General features: G+C 38.9%; 1 protein-coding gene across 15 annotated transcripts in view; it reads right to left on the minus strand.

The window, feature by feature from the left end:
* Positions 1 to 19,600, minus strand: part of SPAG9 (sperm associated antigen 9) — a 104,389-nt gene that overhangs the window by 57,398 nt on the left and 27,391 nt on the right. For 11 of the 15 annotated variants that reach the window (XM_030534500.1, XM_030534498.1, XM_030534504.1 and 8 more), the window contains exons 3-4: positions 18,686 to 18,756; positions 5,471 to 5,565 (exon numbers count right to left, since the gene is read on the minus strand). In XM_030534500.1, the coding sequence (XP_030390360.1) occupies positions 5,471 to 5,565; positions 18,686 to 18,756 (166 nt within the window). Of the gene's footprint in view, positions 1 to 4,581; positions 4,884 to 5,470; positions 5,566 to 18,685; positions 18,757 to 19,600 lie in introns of those variants that run through there. The other 4 variants (XM_030534511.1, XM_030534509.1, XM_030534513.1 and 1 more) reach the window with 3 other exon arrangements.

Genomic DNA, 19,600 nt, shown 5'->3' on the forward strand with positions numbered 1-19,600 from the left:
AATATGGTAAGGGAACAGAATTTAGATTCAGTCATGCATACTGTATTTCTCATTATACACACATGCAAGTATACACAGTTTGCATTATTTTATTTAGTAATTCCTCAGATTCTGCTTATAAATTCCAAAATTTTGAGTACTTTAGACTGATTTAATAGATTCCAGTTTTGAACAACTTTGTGCAGCGTTTATGCTGGAAATCCCATAGCCATTCCAGGTGGAGAAGACTAAAAATTTTTAATATGAAATAATTGTTGGACTATGAACATCAGAATCAATGTTTTAAAAGCAAGTCTAACTTTTTCTTTAATTCAGATGAAGCACTAGCAATCCAACTGCATTCAGAAGCTACTTTTGAAAAAGCACTTCTCATTTGCTCAACTGTTGAACAGCACCACAACTTCTGTAATGATCAACTACTAAATCCAGACAAATCTTTTCAACTTTCCCATCCACTTCAAGCAAAAAAACTCCTTACCTTCAAGTTTAACTCATATCTACTCTTAAAAGCATTTCACACTTACAAGTACAGTTTGTACATCTAAAGAGCACAGTTTGTACTCTGCTTAGCTGTATGTTTGGGTGTGAACAGAAAGATCTGTTATCAGAACTGGAGGCTCTGAAAATTAGGCGACTATTTTTGGAATGGACTAAAATTAAGCTTACAGCTTAGTTTGTAGGAGAGAAACTATACAAAACCACTTTCCCAGTTAAACACTCAGATCTTATGGTGATATCATTTTAGAGTTTTCAGTCTTGGTGTGCTTAGATCGTTATAGTTCCCAAATTAACAAATGAGATGGCAGGAAGCCTAAGCTGAAATATGAATTTAGATAGCCTTTTTACTACATACACGGATGACAGACATTACAGAATTGGCCTTTTTTTAAAAAAAAATCATCAACAGTACCAATATTACATAGGGCATCGAGAAAGCTGGTAGCAGAGAGGTCTGTTGGGGTGCGGGAGCAAGTTCGTGGAAGGTTTTAATCCTCATATTACCAAAGCTGCTATTCTATATTCAGCTGTTAAACTAGATAAAACAAATAAAAGTCATCTAAAATACACCAGAAAGCACACAGAATTCCACAGAATGGCATGAAATGGGTCCTCTCCCCCCCAATATCCTTGAGCTATTTGGATAATGGTCCCTTGAAGTATTTTGAAGTGTTGGCACCTGTGTATGGGAACACAGCACCAAAAACTAAATATCACTTTACAGCAGAGAAGACTAGTGCAAGCCAAAAAACTAAATATCACTTTACAGCAGAGAAGACTAGTGCAAGCCAAAAAACTAAATATCACTTTACAGCAGAGAAGACTAGTGCAAGCCACCCTCTTCTTCATGGAGAAGATACAATTTGGGAGACCCCAAAGACTCATCTTGAAGAGCCTTCCCAAAAATCTGAGGACTGATACTGTGTCCAGTGGTGTGATCAAAATGAATAAAACCAGATTACATCTGGGGAGAGACACAAAAATGTTGTTTAGAAAATCTGCAGAATGACATGGCCAGCTCTGTAAAAAAAAAAAAAAAAGTTAGTGTCTGACACTTTACTGAAGAAAGTTAAGATGAAGTAAAAAGTTTGCTTGGTCAAAACAGCATGATCCAAAAAGAAATATGTGCAGTTAAGCACCACTGCCAAAAGTAAAGCTGTTGTTAAAGTTAGAGATAAGTTTACCAAAGGTAAGAGGTAGAGAAAGTACACAATAACTGCAGAAAATTGAGCTTTATAATACAAAGCAGGTAAAAGTATAGTCCATAAACTAGTGGGCACCTCTCAATGAGAAAACCAGGGTAACTGTTTTCAAAGTGATTATGGAGACTCAAGTCCATAGTATTGACTTGTAAAATGGTTAGGGCCCTATCTACATTAGCCAGGACAACTTCACAGACCTGTGTTGAAACACTAAATGTAGCCAAGGGAAGGTCCATGCTCCTATGCGAAGGGTGCAAAAAAATCTAAAGTAAAGATAGTCAAGATGTGCTTGTACTTGAGGCCCAAGAAGCAAATCGGTCCTTCTGAGAACATTCACTATGTATGGATAATAATTTTCTCAAGAGATTAAAAACTTTTAGGAAGTTAAGGAAAAAAAGTCTGAGCAAGCACCTTGTGCGTACCAATATAGGAAAGACCATGACATACAAGATACCGTCTGTATGACTAAATATGCTGTAAAAAAACCAATACCAAAGATTCTGCACTAGGAAACAAGTACACACAGGAGATCTCTGAGTAGGCTCTTAACCAATACAGAAAGACAGCTGGACATTCAGTCAGCAGAAATACAGTTAAGCACAGATAATGTGAAGCAAATGAAAAAAGCAAACGCAATCAAGGCCACATAGATAAAAAGTATTGAAATAGTCAGTTATGCTGGAACAGTAACAACTCTGAAGAAAAAATCTTACTGAACAGTTGCAGAACTAAACAGAAGTTTTTTCTACAACAGCAGGAGTCCTTGGAATCTATTCAAGTACTTCCTTTGTTTAGAATTCCCACATTTCTAATACATGTTGGGGGAAGGGGGAGAAGATACACACACTTAGTTTTCATTTCAAGTATTGATTTTCTGGGGGGGGGGGAAAAGTGCCAAAAATCAAGTTGGACCCCTTTCAGTTTAAAAGAGGGCTCACATTAAAGCATGCTCTGTGAGAGGCCCTTAGCTTTTGAAACCACCTTCTGCACCAATGGTACAAAAAAGCCCAGATCTGTATCTTCAGAGTATGCTGCAAAACCTTCTATACAGGCTTTTAAGGAGAGGAGTTTAATGGGGGAGAGGATTATGGACTAAGAAAACAGATGGGGAATCCTCAAAGAAAAATTCTTTCTTGGGTTGGGCTCACTTTGTTGGGGGAGAATTAGCTGGACTGTCATTTTTTAAATTGTAGTCACCTATAGTAAATAGATAGATGTTTTATATATATGACATCAAAATCAAAATACATGCAAGGGAGAGGTCTTTAAGTTGTAAGGGGATCCGTCTTCCCTTCTGACAAGCAAGATCTTCTCCCACTAAAAATAGGGTATCAATTTGTTTGTTTATGGGATGGGGAAAGAGTCCCCCTTTCAGTTTCCAAGAAATATCTGGAAAGATGTCATTTTGCTGAATTAAAGTCAGACATCATAATTTACTTTCTAAACAACAATAAAAGTATTTATTTAGTCTTTATTTCTTTTAACAGTGGCTTACTGAAATATTATAGCTTTACTAAGTATTTTTGCAGCCACTCTACATTACATAACTATTCAAGTTAATATATTATATATTCAGACCATAATGCTTTATCAATAATTTTCTACAATATTTTTCTTCACACTAGCTAACAAAAATCAACACCACAGCCTTTGAAAGGACTGCTTATTTACATATTAAAATAGTTCTAAAAGTTAACCAAAAGGCTCTACTAAAAAGACAGCACAGTTTCTGAGAAAGACTTGAAATATAAATATTAACTTGAAAAGTGATGACATGCTACTAGAAGATTATTTCTTTATCTAGCTGATAGCATTGGTGTAAAGTGTTAAGAGTTCAGACTTTTTAAACGTACAAAAGTAAAATATTATGCTTTACTTTTAAAGTACAATGCCTTAGTAATTGATTATTCTATAGTAATATATTATCCTATTTGTCACACAAGAGAAAAAAAACCCACTGAAGGCTAAAAACCAAATCCAGGCCATGTGCTACATCTATTCTTTTAAAATAATCTTCCATTAGAACTAATTTTCCGACAATCACATTTTTAACAAGTTTACAAATTTATTTAAGCCAGAGTGACAAATAGTGATTAAAGAATGCCAAGTTTACAAGTTTGAAAAGATATAATGGGCCACATTAAAATTTTATTTCATTTAAAACTAGCACTAAAATGTGTCAAAATTATTTTTTTTTCTCTCTTTTTTTGTAATGATGCAGATCTGCTACTACTCTAGCAACAGGAACAACAGCACATAACTCAAGGGAGGAAAGAATTGGTTTATTGCCATACAAGTAGAGAGGGAAAGAGGATAACATTTGACTGAACAACAGAGAATAGGCTGTTACAGCTCTAATACCGAAATAAGAAGATTTTTCTTTCAAAGTGTTTTAAATGAGCAAGCAGTATTTTTTTAAAATATGTAAAAAAAATACTGAAATAATTATATTTGAACGAGCACCCATTACCATATGCTGTATATAAACTGGGTAAATGAAAGGCCTAAGCCATCACAAATTTAGGGCTATATAATATTTGCTAAATACCTTACAACACAATGCGTGCAAGCTCTGTCCACAATGTTTAACAAAACACCTCTATTCTGCTGGCAAGTTAGTGTCAAAAGAGATTGATTTAACAGCTTTCTAAACAAAAAACACACTGACTGACCTTGTAATTACTTAAAAAACCACCAATGCAAATTTCCTTTAACCATTTAAAAAACAGTGCCTTGCCTTAGTCTATGAATACTAAATATACAGGACTTCAAATCAGCACTTAATAGCCCGTTGCCTCCTTTTTTAGATCAAAAGATGAGGAAAAATGCCGACGATAACAACAAAGAATGCAATAAGCAGAGGTTCGGTAGGGCAGAGTACCTGAGTATCCTTGGTAGATTCTGCGTCAGAGCTGGCACACCAGTAGAAATAGAAAAGTGCACAAGCAGCAAAACAGAAAGAGATACTAAGATAGCTGAATTAATGACCACCGCCCCGCCAACGAAGCCAAACACAAATAGCAGCATGCATCCAGGACTCATGGCGCTGCGCTGGCATGGTGAAACGCCGGAACCAAGGCTACACAGACGACGAGGGTGTATCTTTGTAGTGAAAGTCTGTCATTCAGCTGCTGCCACAAAAACAATGCCATCAGCAGCAGATTTCCACTCTCTCCTGCAGCAGCTCCAAACCAATGACATCACTTCTCTCCTCCCCCACCTCCAAAAACCATAGAGCTGCTGCTCTTACCATCTATGCAGCAACCGAGAGAGACAGCCAGCTTATTACCTATTCTCTCCCCCTTCCAGAGTTCATTGGCAGAAAGCTTTGAGATCTACATAATATATTCACATAAAGCTCTCAGCACAAGTAGACATTTAGACATGTTCCTTTGTAAATCTGTGTATGAAGCAGTAGCAACAATGCAATATTCTTTAAGTATTTTTTAGACTCTTGTATTTCTGCTGTCTGTTATTTTGAAGTTATCCATATCCTAAAAGAAACTGTCTACATTTACAAAAAAGTATGCCAAAATTATTGCCCAAGACCAATGTACAGAGTATATATATATCAACATTTAGTGTTACAAAAGCAAGTGTTTTTCCCCCCCCACTGATTTCCATATTATTCTTCTATTGCATTCCAATCACCTGACAAATCTTTCTGATTCAGCCAAACTGTTGTTGTAGGATTTAAGAACAGACACTCTTGCAAACATACATGAATGGATTTTTCTTTCATTTCAGGGTGAGAGCGTAATAATGCTTACCTAATTCTACCATGTGTGGTGGATTCTAGCAGATCACCCCCCGTTAGTTGATGAAGTTTGGTTCTTTCCAAGTGTTCCATATAATTGTGAATCATCTATTTCAAACAAAATAGAGATACTGTAAGAAATATGAAGTATCATTTAAATGTATTGCAGTTGTATATTTTACAGCCAATATTGTGCACCGCTTTGCAATCCTCCTCTGCATATCAGAAAAAAAGATACCAGGAGCCCGCTCCATTTTACAGTTTAGAGTTAATTTCTTTCAAGGAAGTAAACAAATGTTAGCAAAATATTTGATATTTATGGCCACAAGTCTGAACTGAGACCTTTTCCTTAAAAAAGGGAGCGTTAGAGAAAGAACCTTAAGTTATTTTTCAAAAATAAAAATTCAGTTTCACTTTAACCCCCTTGAATATATTCCTATATTCATGCACAGGAAATATATGACTAGCAACATAAATGTACATGGTATTTCAGACAGAGTTCTGCAACTAAGTGCCCATAAATGGAAATAATGAAATGCCAATGACTGTAACCTGCTGTTTAAACACATCCATGAAGTAAAGGCAGGGCTTGCAATATTTCTTTGATTGAATGGCAACTAAATCTTCTATATGCAGCGATATTACGTATTTATAAAAACACAGAAATTAGTATTATATATGTCGAAACAGTTTATTGCATTGTTACAGTATATAGCAAAACCCACCATCGATCTAGAATAGTCACCAAAATAAAATATTTTTAAAACTACATTATCTTTAAGTTTTGAGCAGTTAGTTCCTTTATCAAAATGTGGCATAATTTACTAGTTAATACATTAACGAAGAACATGGTAAGTGTTTGGAATTTAGAAAACTGAAGTGAGATTTGGTGTGTGTTTCAGGCTTTCCTTTGCCTTCTTGGTAAAATACTGGTTAAAATTCTCCATCTACAACAAACTGCTACGTAATGAAGATAAATATCAGACACCAGAAGACTGAGAACAGACACTGAAAAAAGTCACTGTGTAAAAGCAAAACTTCCTTTGACTCCATTGAATAAATTAGAAAAAGCAATACACAAAATCAGATAGATACAACAATTGGTCATTGCCTTTTTTTTTTTTGTTACCACATGTATGGTCTTGTAAATTTATATAGTTTTCTGAAAATAAATTCCGTGTTGAATTTTGTGTTCTTTAAATGTGTATTTGCGGTAGAATGTAAAACAGGAATAGGTATTACTATGTACATAGTAATCTGTATATATTTCATGCTTTTATTCAGTGAGGGGTTATAAAATTGCCAACATGGTGATTTCTTACTAAACAAAGTATTGGTAAACAAAACAGTTAAAGAAACAGCCAAGCTATTTGAGCTATGGATGTACTATTAACCCATTTTATTTGTTTTTATTGCTTAAGTAGTCCTCTGTAAAAAGACAGAGTTGCATTATTTTAACAATTATTTCACACCTTGGATAAATATAAGCCAATAACCAGAACCCTTACTAGTTCGTTAAAATTTGATCATATCTAGGATATCCTTTGTCTGGATTTTGACCTGAAAAAATAAAGATAAAATAAAATAAAGGAACATTGTCTGATTGATATCTTAGGTAGTACCCACGATAAACTGAGGGGCGCATCATCAATACCTAATTTGGCTAAAATTTGATCAACCCCTTCCTTCTGTTACCATTTCCTCATAATTTTGCGTTCATACTTTCCCTTCCCTCCTCCACTCCACAGGAACAAGTTTTGTACCTACAAAATGAGGAAGAAATAAGACATCACAAAAGGCAGTACATTTCAGTTTTAAGCTTGTGAGTAGTTAGAATTTTTTTCTGATCCTTTTAAGCTTTATCTTATTTTATTCTTAAGGTTTTCATTATTAAGTTATGCTGTTCTAGCTCGAATTTCACAGTCATTTAGAACAATGCTTAATCTTCAATAGCATGTGTGCTGTTACACTGGAGCACAACAGGGTTTTATAAAACTATTAAGCCAATCAGGAGCATGAAGCATATGGCTGAGTGAAATTAGAGTGGTAATGACAGAGCAGCTGATTTTATTAAATTTGTTTAAATGATAATGGTCATAATTACCATTATGAAAACAGGCATTAAAACTACAATAGTATGTAACAGCAGATTTTATATCATTAATTCTTCATCGTAATCACCATTGTGCAAAGCAGCATCGAGTCACATCAAAATAGTAAATACATCACGTGAGTCACTGACTAGCAACTTCCTCCACATTTTTCATGCACATCTGAGAAGTGTGCCATACTACATCCTGTCCAGCTAGCCAGCCACATCATCGAACCAGGACTTGTTGCAAGTGCACCCTGCCCCTGGTCCTTGCAAAACTTGCTTTGGCTATCTTCCTCCACTTATAATCCTTGACTATTTTAAAATACCAAGAGACCATAAACATTCCAGACTTCTGTACAATATGGTTCTGATTGCATTTATAATATAGCCTTAGTAAATTTACCAGGTCAGGCCCAAGACCATGGGATGATGTTCAGAAAAGAGTATCTGCTGGGAAGACAAGGAGTGCACTTCACCAAGAAGGGGAAGAGCATCTTCAAGCACCAACTCAGCAACCCAGTGAGGAGGGATTTAAACTAAGTTCAAAGGGAGCAGATGACAAAAGTCTGCAGGTAAGCATAAAAATATGACCTTAACAAAAAGCTAGATGGGGTGGGGGGGTCACATGGAAAATTACATTATGGTTATTAGAGCAACAAGAGGGAAATCAGTGAGGGGAATCTGATACACATCTTGGATGTCTATACAAATATGTAAGGAGTATGAGGAACAAACAGGAAGAACTGGAACGATTAGTACATTAGCTAAATTTTGAGTTCATTGGTGCTAGAGACTTGGTGGGATATTCCAGACTCATGACTGGAATATTGGTATAGAGGGGTATAGCTTGTTCAGGAAAGACAGGCAGCCTAAAAATGGAGGTGATGTTGCATTATACATAAAGAATGTGCATACTCATTCTGAGGCGCAAAAGGCAGTCAGAAGCAGACTAGTTAAGAGTCTCTGTGTAAAGATAAAAGGGGTAAAAAATAGGGGTGATATCACGGTATGGCTACTGTAGTCCACCAAATCAAGGAGAGGAAGTGGATGAGACATTTCTAGAACAAACAGAAGTATACAAAACAAGACCTGGGAGTAATGGAGGATTTTAGCTACCCAGACTTCTGTTGGAAAGCAATACAGCAAGACACAATGTTTCCAACATGTTCTTGGAATGTACCAGGGACAACTTTTTCCCCCAAGAAAGTAGAGGAAATAAGGGGGAAGAGTCATTTTAGACTTGATTCTGACCTACAGGGAGAAATTAGTAGTGAATCACTCCATTCACGCCCCCTCCACCCCCTCTGGCACTCAACTCTCCCTCACTCGCTCTCCCCGACCCTCGCTCACTTTCACTGGGCTGAGGCAGGAGGTTGGGGTTTGGGGGGGTGCAGGCTCTGGGTTGTGGCCAAGGGGTCTGGAGTGAGGGAAGGGGCTCTGGGCAGAGCCTGGAGCAGGGGTTGGGGTGCGGGAGGGCATATGCGGTGTTGGCTCTGGGAGGGGGCTCTCATCAGGCAGCACTTACCTTGGACAGCTCTCGGTTGGGGGCGCAACAGAGCAACACCAGCTCCCTGCCTGCCCCAGCCCTACATCGCTCTCGGAAGAAGCCAACACACCCCTGTGGGAGGAAGGGGGGGAGCACATGGCTCCATGTGCTCCTTCTGCCTGCAAGCACCATCCCTGCTGCTCCCATTGGTTGCAGTTCCCCATTTTCAGCCAATGGAAGCTGCGGGGGCGGTGCTTGCAGGCAGGAGCAGCACACAGACTCCACTCCCTCGAGGGCTGTGGGGGTGTGCTGGCCACTTCTGGGAGTACAGTAGGGCCGGGGCAGGCAGGGAGCCTGCCTTAGCTCTGCTGCACTTCCTGTTTTTTAGCAGCCAGAGATTGTGATTGACTGGCAGAGGCTCCAGGATTGACCAGCCAATCGCGATATGCAGGTTGGTGACCACTGATCTACATATATAGGCTAGGAGGAAGGTTATATTTATAGGGTTACACGGTTCAATACATCCTATCACACTGACATTATGATCCTTTATTCACCATTACCATTTTTAATCACATATTTATAAAAGTTATTCATTAGCATCTCATTAGGAAATTACATTACAGAAATCCTCCTATGCTGCACAAGTCTGAATAAGAATCCTTCAAAGTCACTGGAATAAGCCAAGATTAGTCATCCTGACCAAAGGTTGCCTGTCTCCTATCATGAATAGGTTTGTTTCCTCATAGTTTCTTTTTATGCTAGAGACTAGCAGGAAAGTCATTCATTCCCTTAAAAAAACAAGCATTCTACAAGTTTATTGAAAAATTAGCAAGCCAACATACACTATCAAGATAGATGTACAGATTAAGCCATTAAATCAACTATTCTTGCAGGTCAGAGAACGCTTCTTGTGTTTCTCCAGGAAATCCTGGATTAACCCAGCCCACTGCTATCAACCTCTTAGTGTTTTCTCCAAGAGTTTTGATATCCTTCTGAGATTACTCCTCCCACTTCCATCATCTTAAAAATAAAGTTTTAACTCCTCAAGTTTTCTACATTTCCTGTGTTTATTTTAAGAGTGGATCTGACTCAAGGCAACAACTCCCTCCTCAGCATTATGTTTGAGATGTAACAGATTACTCTAAATGTTACAGAAGTCTTGCATTAGACATTTGACCTTTACAACATTTGAAACTTCTGCCTTCTTTCTCCTCTCAGTTACCCCTTCTTTTTGTAAGATTTGCACTCCAGATTCTATTCAATTCCTCATGACTTCCTAGTATTGTGAGCTCCGCATCCTGTCTCCAGATCCCATGAACATTTCTGGCTGGGTCCAGTTGTCCAAATGAAGCCAGCCATACTGTTTTAATTGAGCAGCCTGTTATCTTTCTGGTCATGAGGTTGTGGTCAGGTGCACCATTTGGGCAGATCTTCAAGATGGATTTAAGTCTTCAAGTTTTCCAGTAGCAGCACTGACCAGAATCATCCCCTGATGATAATCCAGGCAGGTCTAATTTCTTCAGACTTCCCCAGCAGGTGTGTGTCAGTCAGCTCCCTGTCCTAACAGTTACCCAACAGATGCCTCTCCTCTCTTGATAGAGTCCCTCTTAACACAGCCAAGTCTCTTTATGCTTGCCAGTTCCCAGAGTCCTGCAGGCTCAACACAAGATTGAGCCAGACTCCCCAGAGCCAGCGAATGTCATTGTCCCATCACACAACCATGAAGTGTTTGCTAAGGTGTTTTATCTTGAGCTAACTCTTCTCTGCCTGCTTGTTTTCCTTAAAATCCCTAACCAACATAGTCCTACAATAAACATCCCAGTAAGCTGATTAACATATAGCATACAGTATTTATATATTACAGAGTAGCTCCATTTCCTTCATATATTGCATGTACTCCTTCTAGTCTGCAATATTCCTGTGTCCCAGATAATCCACTTTAATCTGGCATTTCTATTTTAGCAGAAATTTAAGGGACTTCTGCATCCTGTCACAAAGATGTTCTTCTAAGCATAGTTTGTAATTTAATGCTACTTTTAAAAAAAGGTTATGCACCCATTGGGCAGAAATTATCTTGCCATCTTAATTTAAAATTAAAAGCATTCTTCCCATTAACAATGACTTCTGCACTGATGTATACCAGTTAAATAAGATGATGCAGATGGCTATGGTAACATTCTGAGGCACTAAGCTTGTTATTTATACATTACATTATATAATATTTCTCAATATTAATTTTAACACAAGGTCATTTAAATCTTATTTGGGAACACTTGGGGAAATATAGAGTTTTACCTCAATTAGATACATACGATTGGTATAACTCTGCTTTGTCAAATTTGTAACTAAAAAGTTCTCTGCATTTCTTCTATGCTAGCCATCCTCCTGGCACTAGGACTGCTCAGGATATTTGTTTATCTGAATGAGCTTGACAAAGTATATTCCAAATGCTAAAGAAATGCTCACTGTTCTGTCACATTTTATCAGATACAAACAGTGACAAACTTACATGGCCCAATTATGCTTCATTAAACGAAGCCAAAACTCACTGGGGGGGGTGGAAGAGAGATATTTTGTACAGTACCTCTATGTTTTCCAAAGAAATGTTTCCTTATAAACAGGGAAGGTATTTGGGAATTGCTATCAAACCATCTTTATTATACATAATTTATAGCGTGTCACTTTTGTCCAAGCTAATTACAAACTGAGAAGTTTCCTCAGCTGTCTGTTCACTCACACAAGTTCTTCCTCCCAACTTCCCACAGGAGGTAAGGAGAAAGCTGTCTTTGTGGCTTGGCTTTTCAGTACAGGAATATCCTTTTCTTTGTGGAGTGCAGCTGTTAGTGTCAGACACGACTTACAAATGCTACTGCAAGCCTGAAAGGTTAGATGTCCTATTATAAATGCAGGTGAATGAAGTAGTACAGCCGTTTTCAAACTGTGGGTCGTGACTCCATTTTAAAGGGGTTGCCAGGACTGGCGTAAGACTTGCTGGAGCTTGGTGCCCAAGCCCCACCACCCGGGGACGAAGCTGAAGCCCAAGCCCCACCACCTGGGACTGAAGCCCCAAGGGCTTCAGCCCTGGCTGATGGGGCTCAGGTTACAGGCCCCCTTGGGGCTTTGGCCCTCCCCCTCCCCCATGAGGGGACTGGGGCTCGGGTGGGTCTCGGGCTTCAGTCCCCCTCCTGGGATCATGTAGTAATTTTTTTTTCCTGTCAGAAGAGGGTTGCGGTGCAGCAAGTCTGAGAACCCTTGAAGCAGTAGATTGTGTAGTCATGAACTGTAAAAATATTTAAATCTATCATTCCTTAAGTTCCCCAGCATCTGGTTCATGCATTGCACTAAGAAGTCTACTGTACCCTATGCATTAGCAGCAGAGAGAAATTTAATAGAATATTGACAGTATATTTCAGTCTGCTGCAGAACTACTTCTCCTTTGAGCCGTAATGTCAAAAAGAGGAAAGGATAAGAGAACACACCAACGAATGAAACACGGGGAAAAAACCTAGACAAGCCTGATACACTAAAAAGTGGGATGAGGAGAGCGAGAGAAAAAAGTGTAACAAACAGTAAATAAAAGCAGAGGACAGTCACATGGTTTTCAGCGGTTCTCAAACTGTGGATCAGGACCATAAAGTGGATCACGACCTTGTTTTAATGGGTTTGCCAGGGCTGGTTTGGACTTGCTGGGGCCAGGTGTCAAAACCCAAGCCCCACTGTCTGGGGCCAAAGCCTGAGGGCATCATCCTTGGGCAGTGGGGCTAAGATTACAGGCCCCGTGCCTGGGGCTGAAGCCCTTGGGCTTTGGATCCCCCATCCCCCAGGACAATGGAGCTTTGTCCCCACACCCCCACCCCTGCCCTGGATGGCAGGGATCGGGCAGACTCAGGCTTTGGTCCCCCCTCTTGGGATCATGTAGCAATTTTTTTTTTTTTTTTTTTAGTCAGAAAGGGGTCACGGTGCAATGAAGTTTGAGAACCCCTGGTTTAGACAGCTGTCAGAGCTAATACTACAAGCTTCAAACGCTCCTTTCATTATTTGATCAACTGACAAGAAAAATCAACTGTTACTTCAGTAAGCATCAAGGATTTATTACTTGCAAAGACAAAACTGAAGTTGATCAAAGAAAAGAAAAATATTCCTATTTAGACAGATGAGAGTAGAAGATAAGTTCCTCAAGCAAATATTGTGGTGAAATCACTCAGCTGAATCAGAGGTTTGATTTCATGCAACAGACCCTTGAAGGCAACTTCAAAACTACATTCAGCAATCTGCAGAGTGATGTTATCCAAAAAAGTTTACATTAAATGAACAGTGAGGTTACCAAAGCCGAACTGAAATGCTAGGAAGGGTAGTGAAGGGGTTAGCCAATAGGAAAATGGAGAAAATCTGATATTGTCTTTTCATTCTATCTCGTTTCTCTCAGCTTGAATCCAACTCCATCATGAATTTTTAAACAAAATAAAAGAAAGACGTGCATAGGCCAGGTGAAGACAAACTCAGTCTTGTACTGATATGACAAGACCACCTCTGAGCCGCAATATAAAGAAGCAGGTGAGGTATGAAAAGAAGTTCATGTTTTCCAGCATTCCTTAGTGACCCTGTAATGGTGCTAGAAAATCCTACAAATTAAGAGGAGACGACAAATTAGTACCCTGTTATTTCCTCCACTATTATGTGTATTGCAGTAATGCCTAGAGATCCCAGCAAAGCCCATTATGCTAAGCAAGGTATACACAGTATGAGAGAGTTCCTGTTCCAAACAGCTTAGAGTCTAAATATACACAACAGGCAAGGGGTGGAGAGAAACACATACAACACAGAATGAATAATGTGAAGTTTTGCAAAGGTCAAGTACGATTTTTATAAAGGGTTTGGGGAGTATTAGGTTGTGAGAGGAGTTACCAAAGGGAGAAAGCCAAGGAAAAGAAAGGAGGCGAACATGAAGTGACACCTAAGTGAAAATGACTGGAAAGGAGTGGGGTAGAATAATCAATCAAAAAGCACAGCACAGGAATGCCCAGAGTAAAAACGGAGGAAGAATTGTGACTTGAAGGGCATGGGACAAGGACGAGCTGCTTTAAATCCTTTTCCTTTGTGGTAGAAGATAGACACCTCAGTGATAATAAAATCTAAGGAAACGACTTTCCCACCCAAAAAGAGTGCATTTTAAATTGTAGAAATGTTTGGTAAATTAATTGAATAAACCAAACCTGCATAGCTTGTTGTCCGTTTTGGAAGAAAGTCTAGATAAAAACAAGACATTCCAAACATTCTATTAGTGATCATTAAATCAAGTTAAATTGATTATACACATTTGTTTCTCTCTCTTGTAAACGGAGTATTGGGGAATGGGGAAGAAAAATTAAAACCTTTATATTAATTTCTATTATAGTCAGGACCAAGGCCCATTGTGCTAAGTACTATACCAATACAAGAGACATGGTCTCTGCTCCAGAGAGTTCACAATTTAAACAAGCAACACAAAATGGTGCAAGAAAGTGATTCAAAGTCTGAACATTTAACACAAAATGGTGCAAGAAAGTGATTCAAAGTCTGCTATATATATAGGAGGTCCAACCAGCCCTGCCTATTAAACTTGCTTGTCACTTCCCATTACAAAACCCTGTTTTCAATTGCTTATAACTTTACCAAACCAACCATTTGGGCTGAAGTTTTCTATACCACAGGTCTGCCTTTTTCTAAAAAATTTAAGACTTTCAGCCAACACGGTTTAGTTGTATCCAAGACTGAAACCAAGGGAAAAAATTTGCAATGTTAAAAATAATCCTGATAACCTTTACTTTGAGACTCTGCAGCACTCCTGTGCTTTGGAGCAGAGGTGGTGTCTGTGCCAGGGATGTACCTTTTACCATTCCTGTGATAATCCACCCAAGTCTGGCCTTTGAAAAAATATCAGTTCACATAAACTCTAGCACTTCTCTACTTGAGCATAACAGCTAAAATGCCTGAAGAATCCATGCTCAAGGAGCATGCTCCAGCCTCTCATAGTTCCTAGTGCTGGCTAAACGAAGCCTGCACCATCCTCACAGAGCACCTGACTATACTCTTTTCCGGGGTCAGCAACCTTTCAGACGTGGTGTGCCGAGTCCTCGCTTATTCACGCTAAGGTTTCATGTGCCAATAATACATTTTAACGTTTTCAGAAGGTCTCTTTCTATAACTCTAATATATAACTGAACTATTGTTGTATGTAAAGTAAATAAGGTTTTTAAAATGTTTAAGAAGCTTCATTTAAAATTAAATTAAAATGCAGAGCTCCCTGGACTGGTGGCCAGGACGCAGGCAGTGTGAGTGCCACTGAAAGTCAGCTTGCCATAGGCTGCCTACCACATCTCTATTCCCAGAGTGGGGCCAGGCTGAGAGCAAGGAGCCTGTATCTCCTGCCTTTATGCTCTCAATGACACCCTGCTGGCACCTAGGCAGCCACCTGACTCAAACACAAAGGAAGTACTGAACTAGGGGGTGGGGGAGGAAGGGCAGCAGGATATTGGACTGGAAAGGGATGGAAGAGAAACTGACTACAAATTGACGGGGACTAGAGCTGGCTAGGCAAAAAGACTGAACGGAGCGGCAGGAGAGGGTAGGCGGGTATTGGTTGGGCATCAGACCAGCAGCTTAGGCAGAGGGGACACGGACTGGCCAAAGCAGGAATCAGTGTGGGAGAAACATGAGACAGATCTGACAAGGAGCGGGGAAGCGAACTGGGACTGGCTGGGCAGAGTCTGGGACAAAGAGCTGGGTGAGAGGCACTGAAAGACAGACTTCTTGAGGAGCCTGGAGATGAGGACTGAGAGCCAGCGTGGGGAGGGGTAAGACTGGAGGCCAACGGGAGACATGACAAGACTAGGTTAAAAGGGACAGAACAGAAGGGAACACGTTTTGGTGGGGGGGAAGGGGAGGAGGAAAGACTTGCAGAAGGGACAGGGCAGAGGGGATTAAGACATGCAGAAGGGTCTGTGGCCACTACAATCCACTCCAGAGCCTGGAAAGGCTTTGGGATATTCACAAATGGGCAGTAATGACAACGGCTGCGGACAGCAAAAGATGAGCCACAATTTGAATTTTAACTGGTTTTGATGTAAAGTTCATTTCCAAGGATTTGATCAGAAAATTTCCAACTCAAATTCCGCAGCTCAACAGATATCAAAGTTCTGGTTCTGTCTGGGAAACAATTTCTATTCAAAACCAGAAAAACAGGCAATGATGTCTACACAGTCTCTTCAGAAGGACAATCTGGCCTACTTGTAATAATATGAAAGGAGGAATTAAGACTTGTGGGTTCTAGTCTTAGCTGTACCACTGATTATCCTCTGGATGTAATTCTGCATTGCTCACATACCCTTAACTTCAGAAGCTACAAAAGCTTCCCAAAACCCACATTATGGGATCCCACAGTGCTCTGTCTTAAGTCACCTCTTCTTGGCTTTTTTTCCCCCAGTTAGGCCTCTTATTTCCTTTACTTTCTCATCCCCATGAAGAGGCCATTCAGTCCTGTCTTGATTTTTGCTCTTTACAGCTCTTTCCCTCCTGTTTGGTTCTTTCTGGTTCTCTTCCTTTTTTTTGGTCAGCTTCAGGACTTCAATGAGAGGTGTTAGATGTATAATACAAGGACTGGATACTCACTCTCCGTTTTCCTGTCTACTAAATGTATGCAAGTCTACCTCAGTATTGTGAGGCTAATTCTTAAAGCATGGAGATCCTTACATTAAATATATAATATAAATTCATTATATAGTTTAGGGTCTCAAACCATTATGCTCTAAGCTTTGCTAAACTAAACTAGTGGCAGAAACAGATACCTACCCTGTAGTGTTGTTTCAATTTCTCCTGTTTCACAATTTTAAGGTCAACTAAGTCTACTTTAGGGGTGTTATTTTTCTGCATTAAACAAAATATTTTTCTTTAGGAAAAATACGTTATGGAAGTCTATATACATATATAGCCTACTACAATAGACAAGAGTTATATTAATATTAACATTTATACACTACAACGGTGTGACCGTGTATTTAGAATAATAAACATGGATTTCTGAAAATAAAGTTTCAAGGATACTATGCTAGATCATCACATACTTCAAAACTTTCTGCACAATTTGTTCACTCAAATTTCCACATTAAAAAACAGGTTAATTAACAGCTACAGAACAGAACAGAACAAAGGGTAACATTTTCAAAAGTGACTTTAGGCATTTAGGAGCTTAATTCTAAATGAAAGCCAATGGAACTTGGGGTGCTAAGTGCCTAAATCATTTGTGAAAATGAGACTAGGGCCAAATTTTAAAAGCAGTTAGGCACTGTTATGCTCAGTGCTGCAATCCCCAACTGATATTAGGAGCATAAATCTCATTTTCAAAGCAGATTTAGGAACTGAGGAGTCTATATTTGCAGACAGCATTGCAACGCCTACATACCCTTAAAAATATGGGCCATAGGCACGTCTGAAAATTTTATCCTAAACTTTTAAAATAAAAATTTTCAGTAAAATCTTTAGAACCCTAACATCATTGAATTTTATTTTTAAAATCTGGACTTTTTAAAACATAGTTGAGACCCTGTTTTGTACTGTTTGAAAGCCCCATAAACATCATGGTTCCAGCTCCTGTGAAGCTTTCATTCCCTTTCTGCGACTCATTGTCACTATTGTGATGCCTCATTCGCCTAGATGAAAACTATGCTAATGTTACAGATAATCAAATGCTATGTTTTAAGGCACAATATTTTTAGTTGAAAAGGCCAGAAGAGAATTGCTCTCACTTTGAAAGATCAAGTTTTACTACTACTGGAGAGCTAAAAAAGAACAGGAGCAGTAAAAGGGCTGGATTCAGAAAATAAGAGGATCAACAAGCAAGATTCTCTCAATATCAGAACATAGCAAATTTAGTTAATTAAATGTACTCAAATTAAAGTTTTATTAGACTGAAATACTCCCACATATACATGAACACTGGGCCAGCTAGGATCCCTGCCTGCACTAGGAAGATGACCCTTTGGCTAATAGTCATGCAGTAACAGGCCTCTTTCACATAGTTTATAACTGTTCAGCTGCAAGAACAGACCACGCTGAGAACAATTTTGTTTGGTCTCAAGTAGCAGTTATTGTTAAAAGCTGAGAGAAAGAATGAAGGGAAACTCTCTCCTGGCAATGGTTATCAGCACCAAGTTGATTTCCTATGGTAAATGAACTCTCAAGGAAGAAAGTGGAACCGCTGGCGTTGCAGAAAATGCATGCAGAACACCAGAAATAAAGGGATTATGTTACCTTTTTAGTTATTTGTTTGCAGCTCATTACATTTGCTTTGAAAAATTGTTTTGGAGGCATGGAAACTAGAAGGGTCGATATAATTGACAGTTCTGTACAATCAAAGTAACGTGGAAAATATACGTACAGTCAAACATATGGCAAATAACTACTAAATGTCAAATGGAGCCTGTGTATAATGGATGCTGGCACCAAAAGTGTCAAAATCTATAAACAGAATTTTGTGTACACTGCTTAGCAAGCTAGAATGGCTAAAAATTTTCCACTTTGGCATTAACTGCTGTACATAGGAAGCTTAAGTTCACACATGGTGTAAATATTTTATATCAAAATGATATAGGAGTTATTTAGACACCCACCTCTGTATGTCTTGAATGAAGTGCATTGTATTCTTTCTTCAGTTCTGCCTCCCTCTCCTCAAGTCTGCTAACTGGAAAAAAAAAAATTAATTAAGGTTAACCCAAGGAGCTACTGAAAGTCTGATTTCCACAGACCAAAACTCACTCCAGAGGTCAGGGTATTCCAATTGATGGATATCAAGCAGCAAGAGGGCACTTAATTGAGTTGATGAAATTCAGCTCTATTACTGTCCTTCAATCTCTCTCACCTCCCCTTCCTTCTACAACTAAAGAAAGCACTTCCCCTAAAGGTAGCAAATAGTCATATGAGAGCTGAAATACATATTTCACCGACAAGTAAGACTATTAAATCATCAGATTTCCAGTTAAATTTGTTTAAATTTGTCCAGGAAAATTGTTTACATTAGTTCTACCAGTTCAGCTCTTTTCACACATGCACAAGAGAAAGCAGGAAGCAACAGAGACCCTATCACATGCTATAGTGTTAATCTTGCATTCAGCGGTCACATCTATGAAGAGAACTGCAAGCGATCTATCGGCATTACCAATAGGAACTCTCACAAGATGATCACAATGGTAACTTCAAGCCTTGGAATCTAGAAAACTTCTCTTCTACATAAACAGGCAGCCAATTCACAGGCCTAAATCAAACCTGTATTTCTCCACTGAAAAGTTTTAAATGGCCGAAGCAGAGAAAATATTAACCAGATACTCTGTTACAGTGATCTAAAGTATTAATCATTTGGCCATAACTTACTGTATTCTATATGCCATAACTAGACTTCTTACATTTAAGAGTTCAACCTTGCACTCCATTGTATATTAAAATAATGGTCCTGCAGATGCAAAACTAAACCTATTTTCTTTCAGTGTTTACATTTGAAGACAAATGTACTGAAATTAATCTCAAGTTTA

Source organism: Gopherus evgoodei, chromosome 15, assembly GCF_007399415.2.
Source record: "Gopherus evgoodei ecotype Sinaloan lineage chromosome 15, rGopEvg1_v1.p, whole genome shotgun sequence".
NCBI classification, from domain to species: domain Eukaryota; kingdom Metazoa; phylum Chordata; order Testudines; family Testudinidae; genus Gopherus; species Gopherus evgoodei.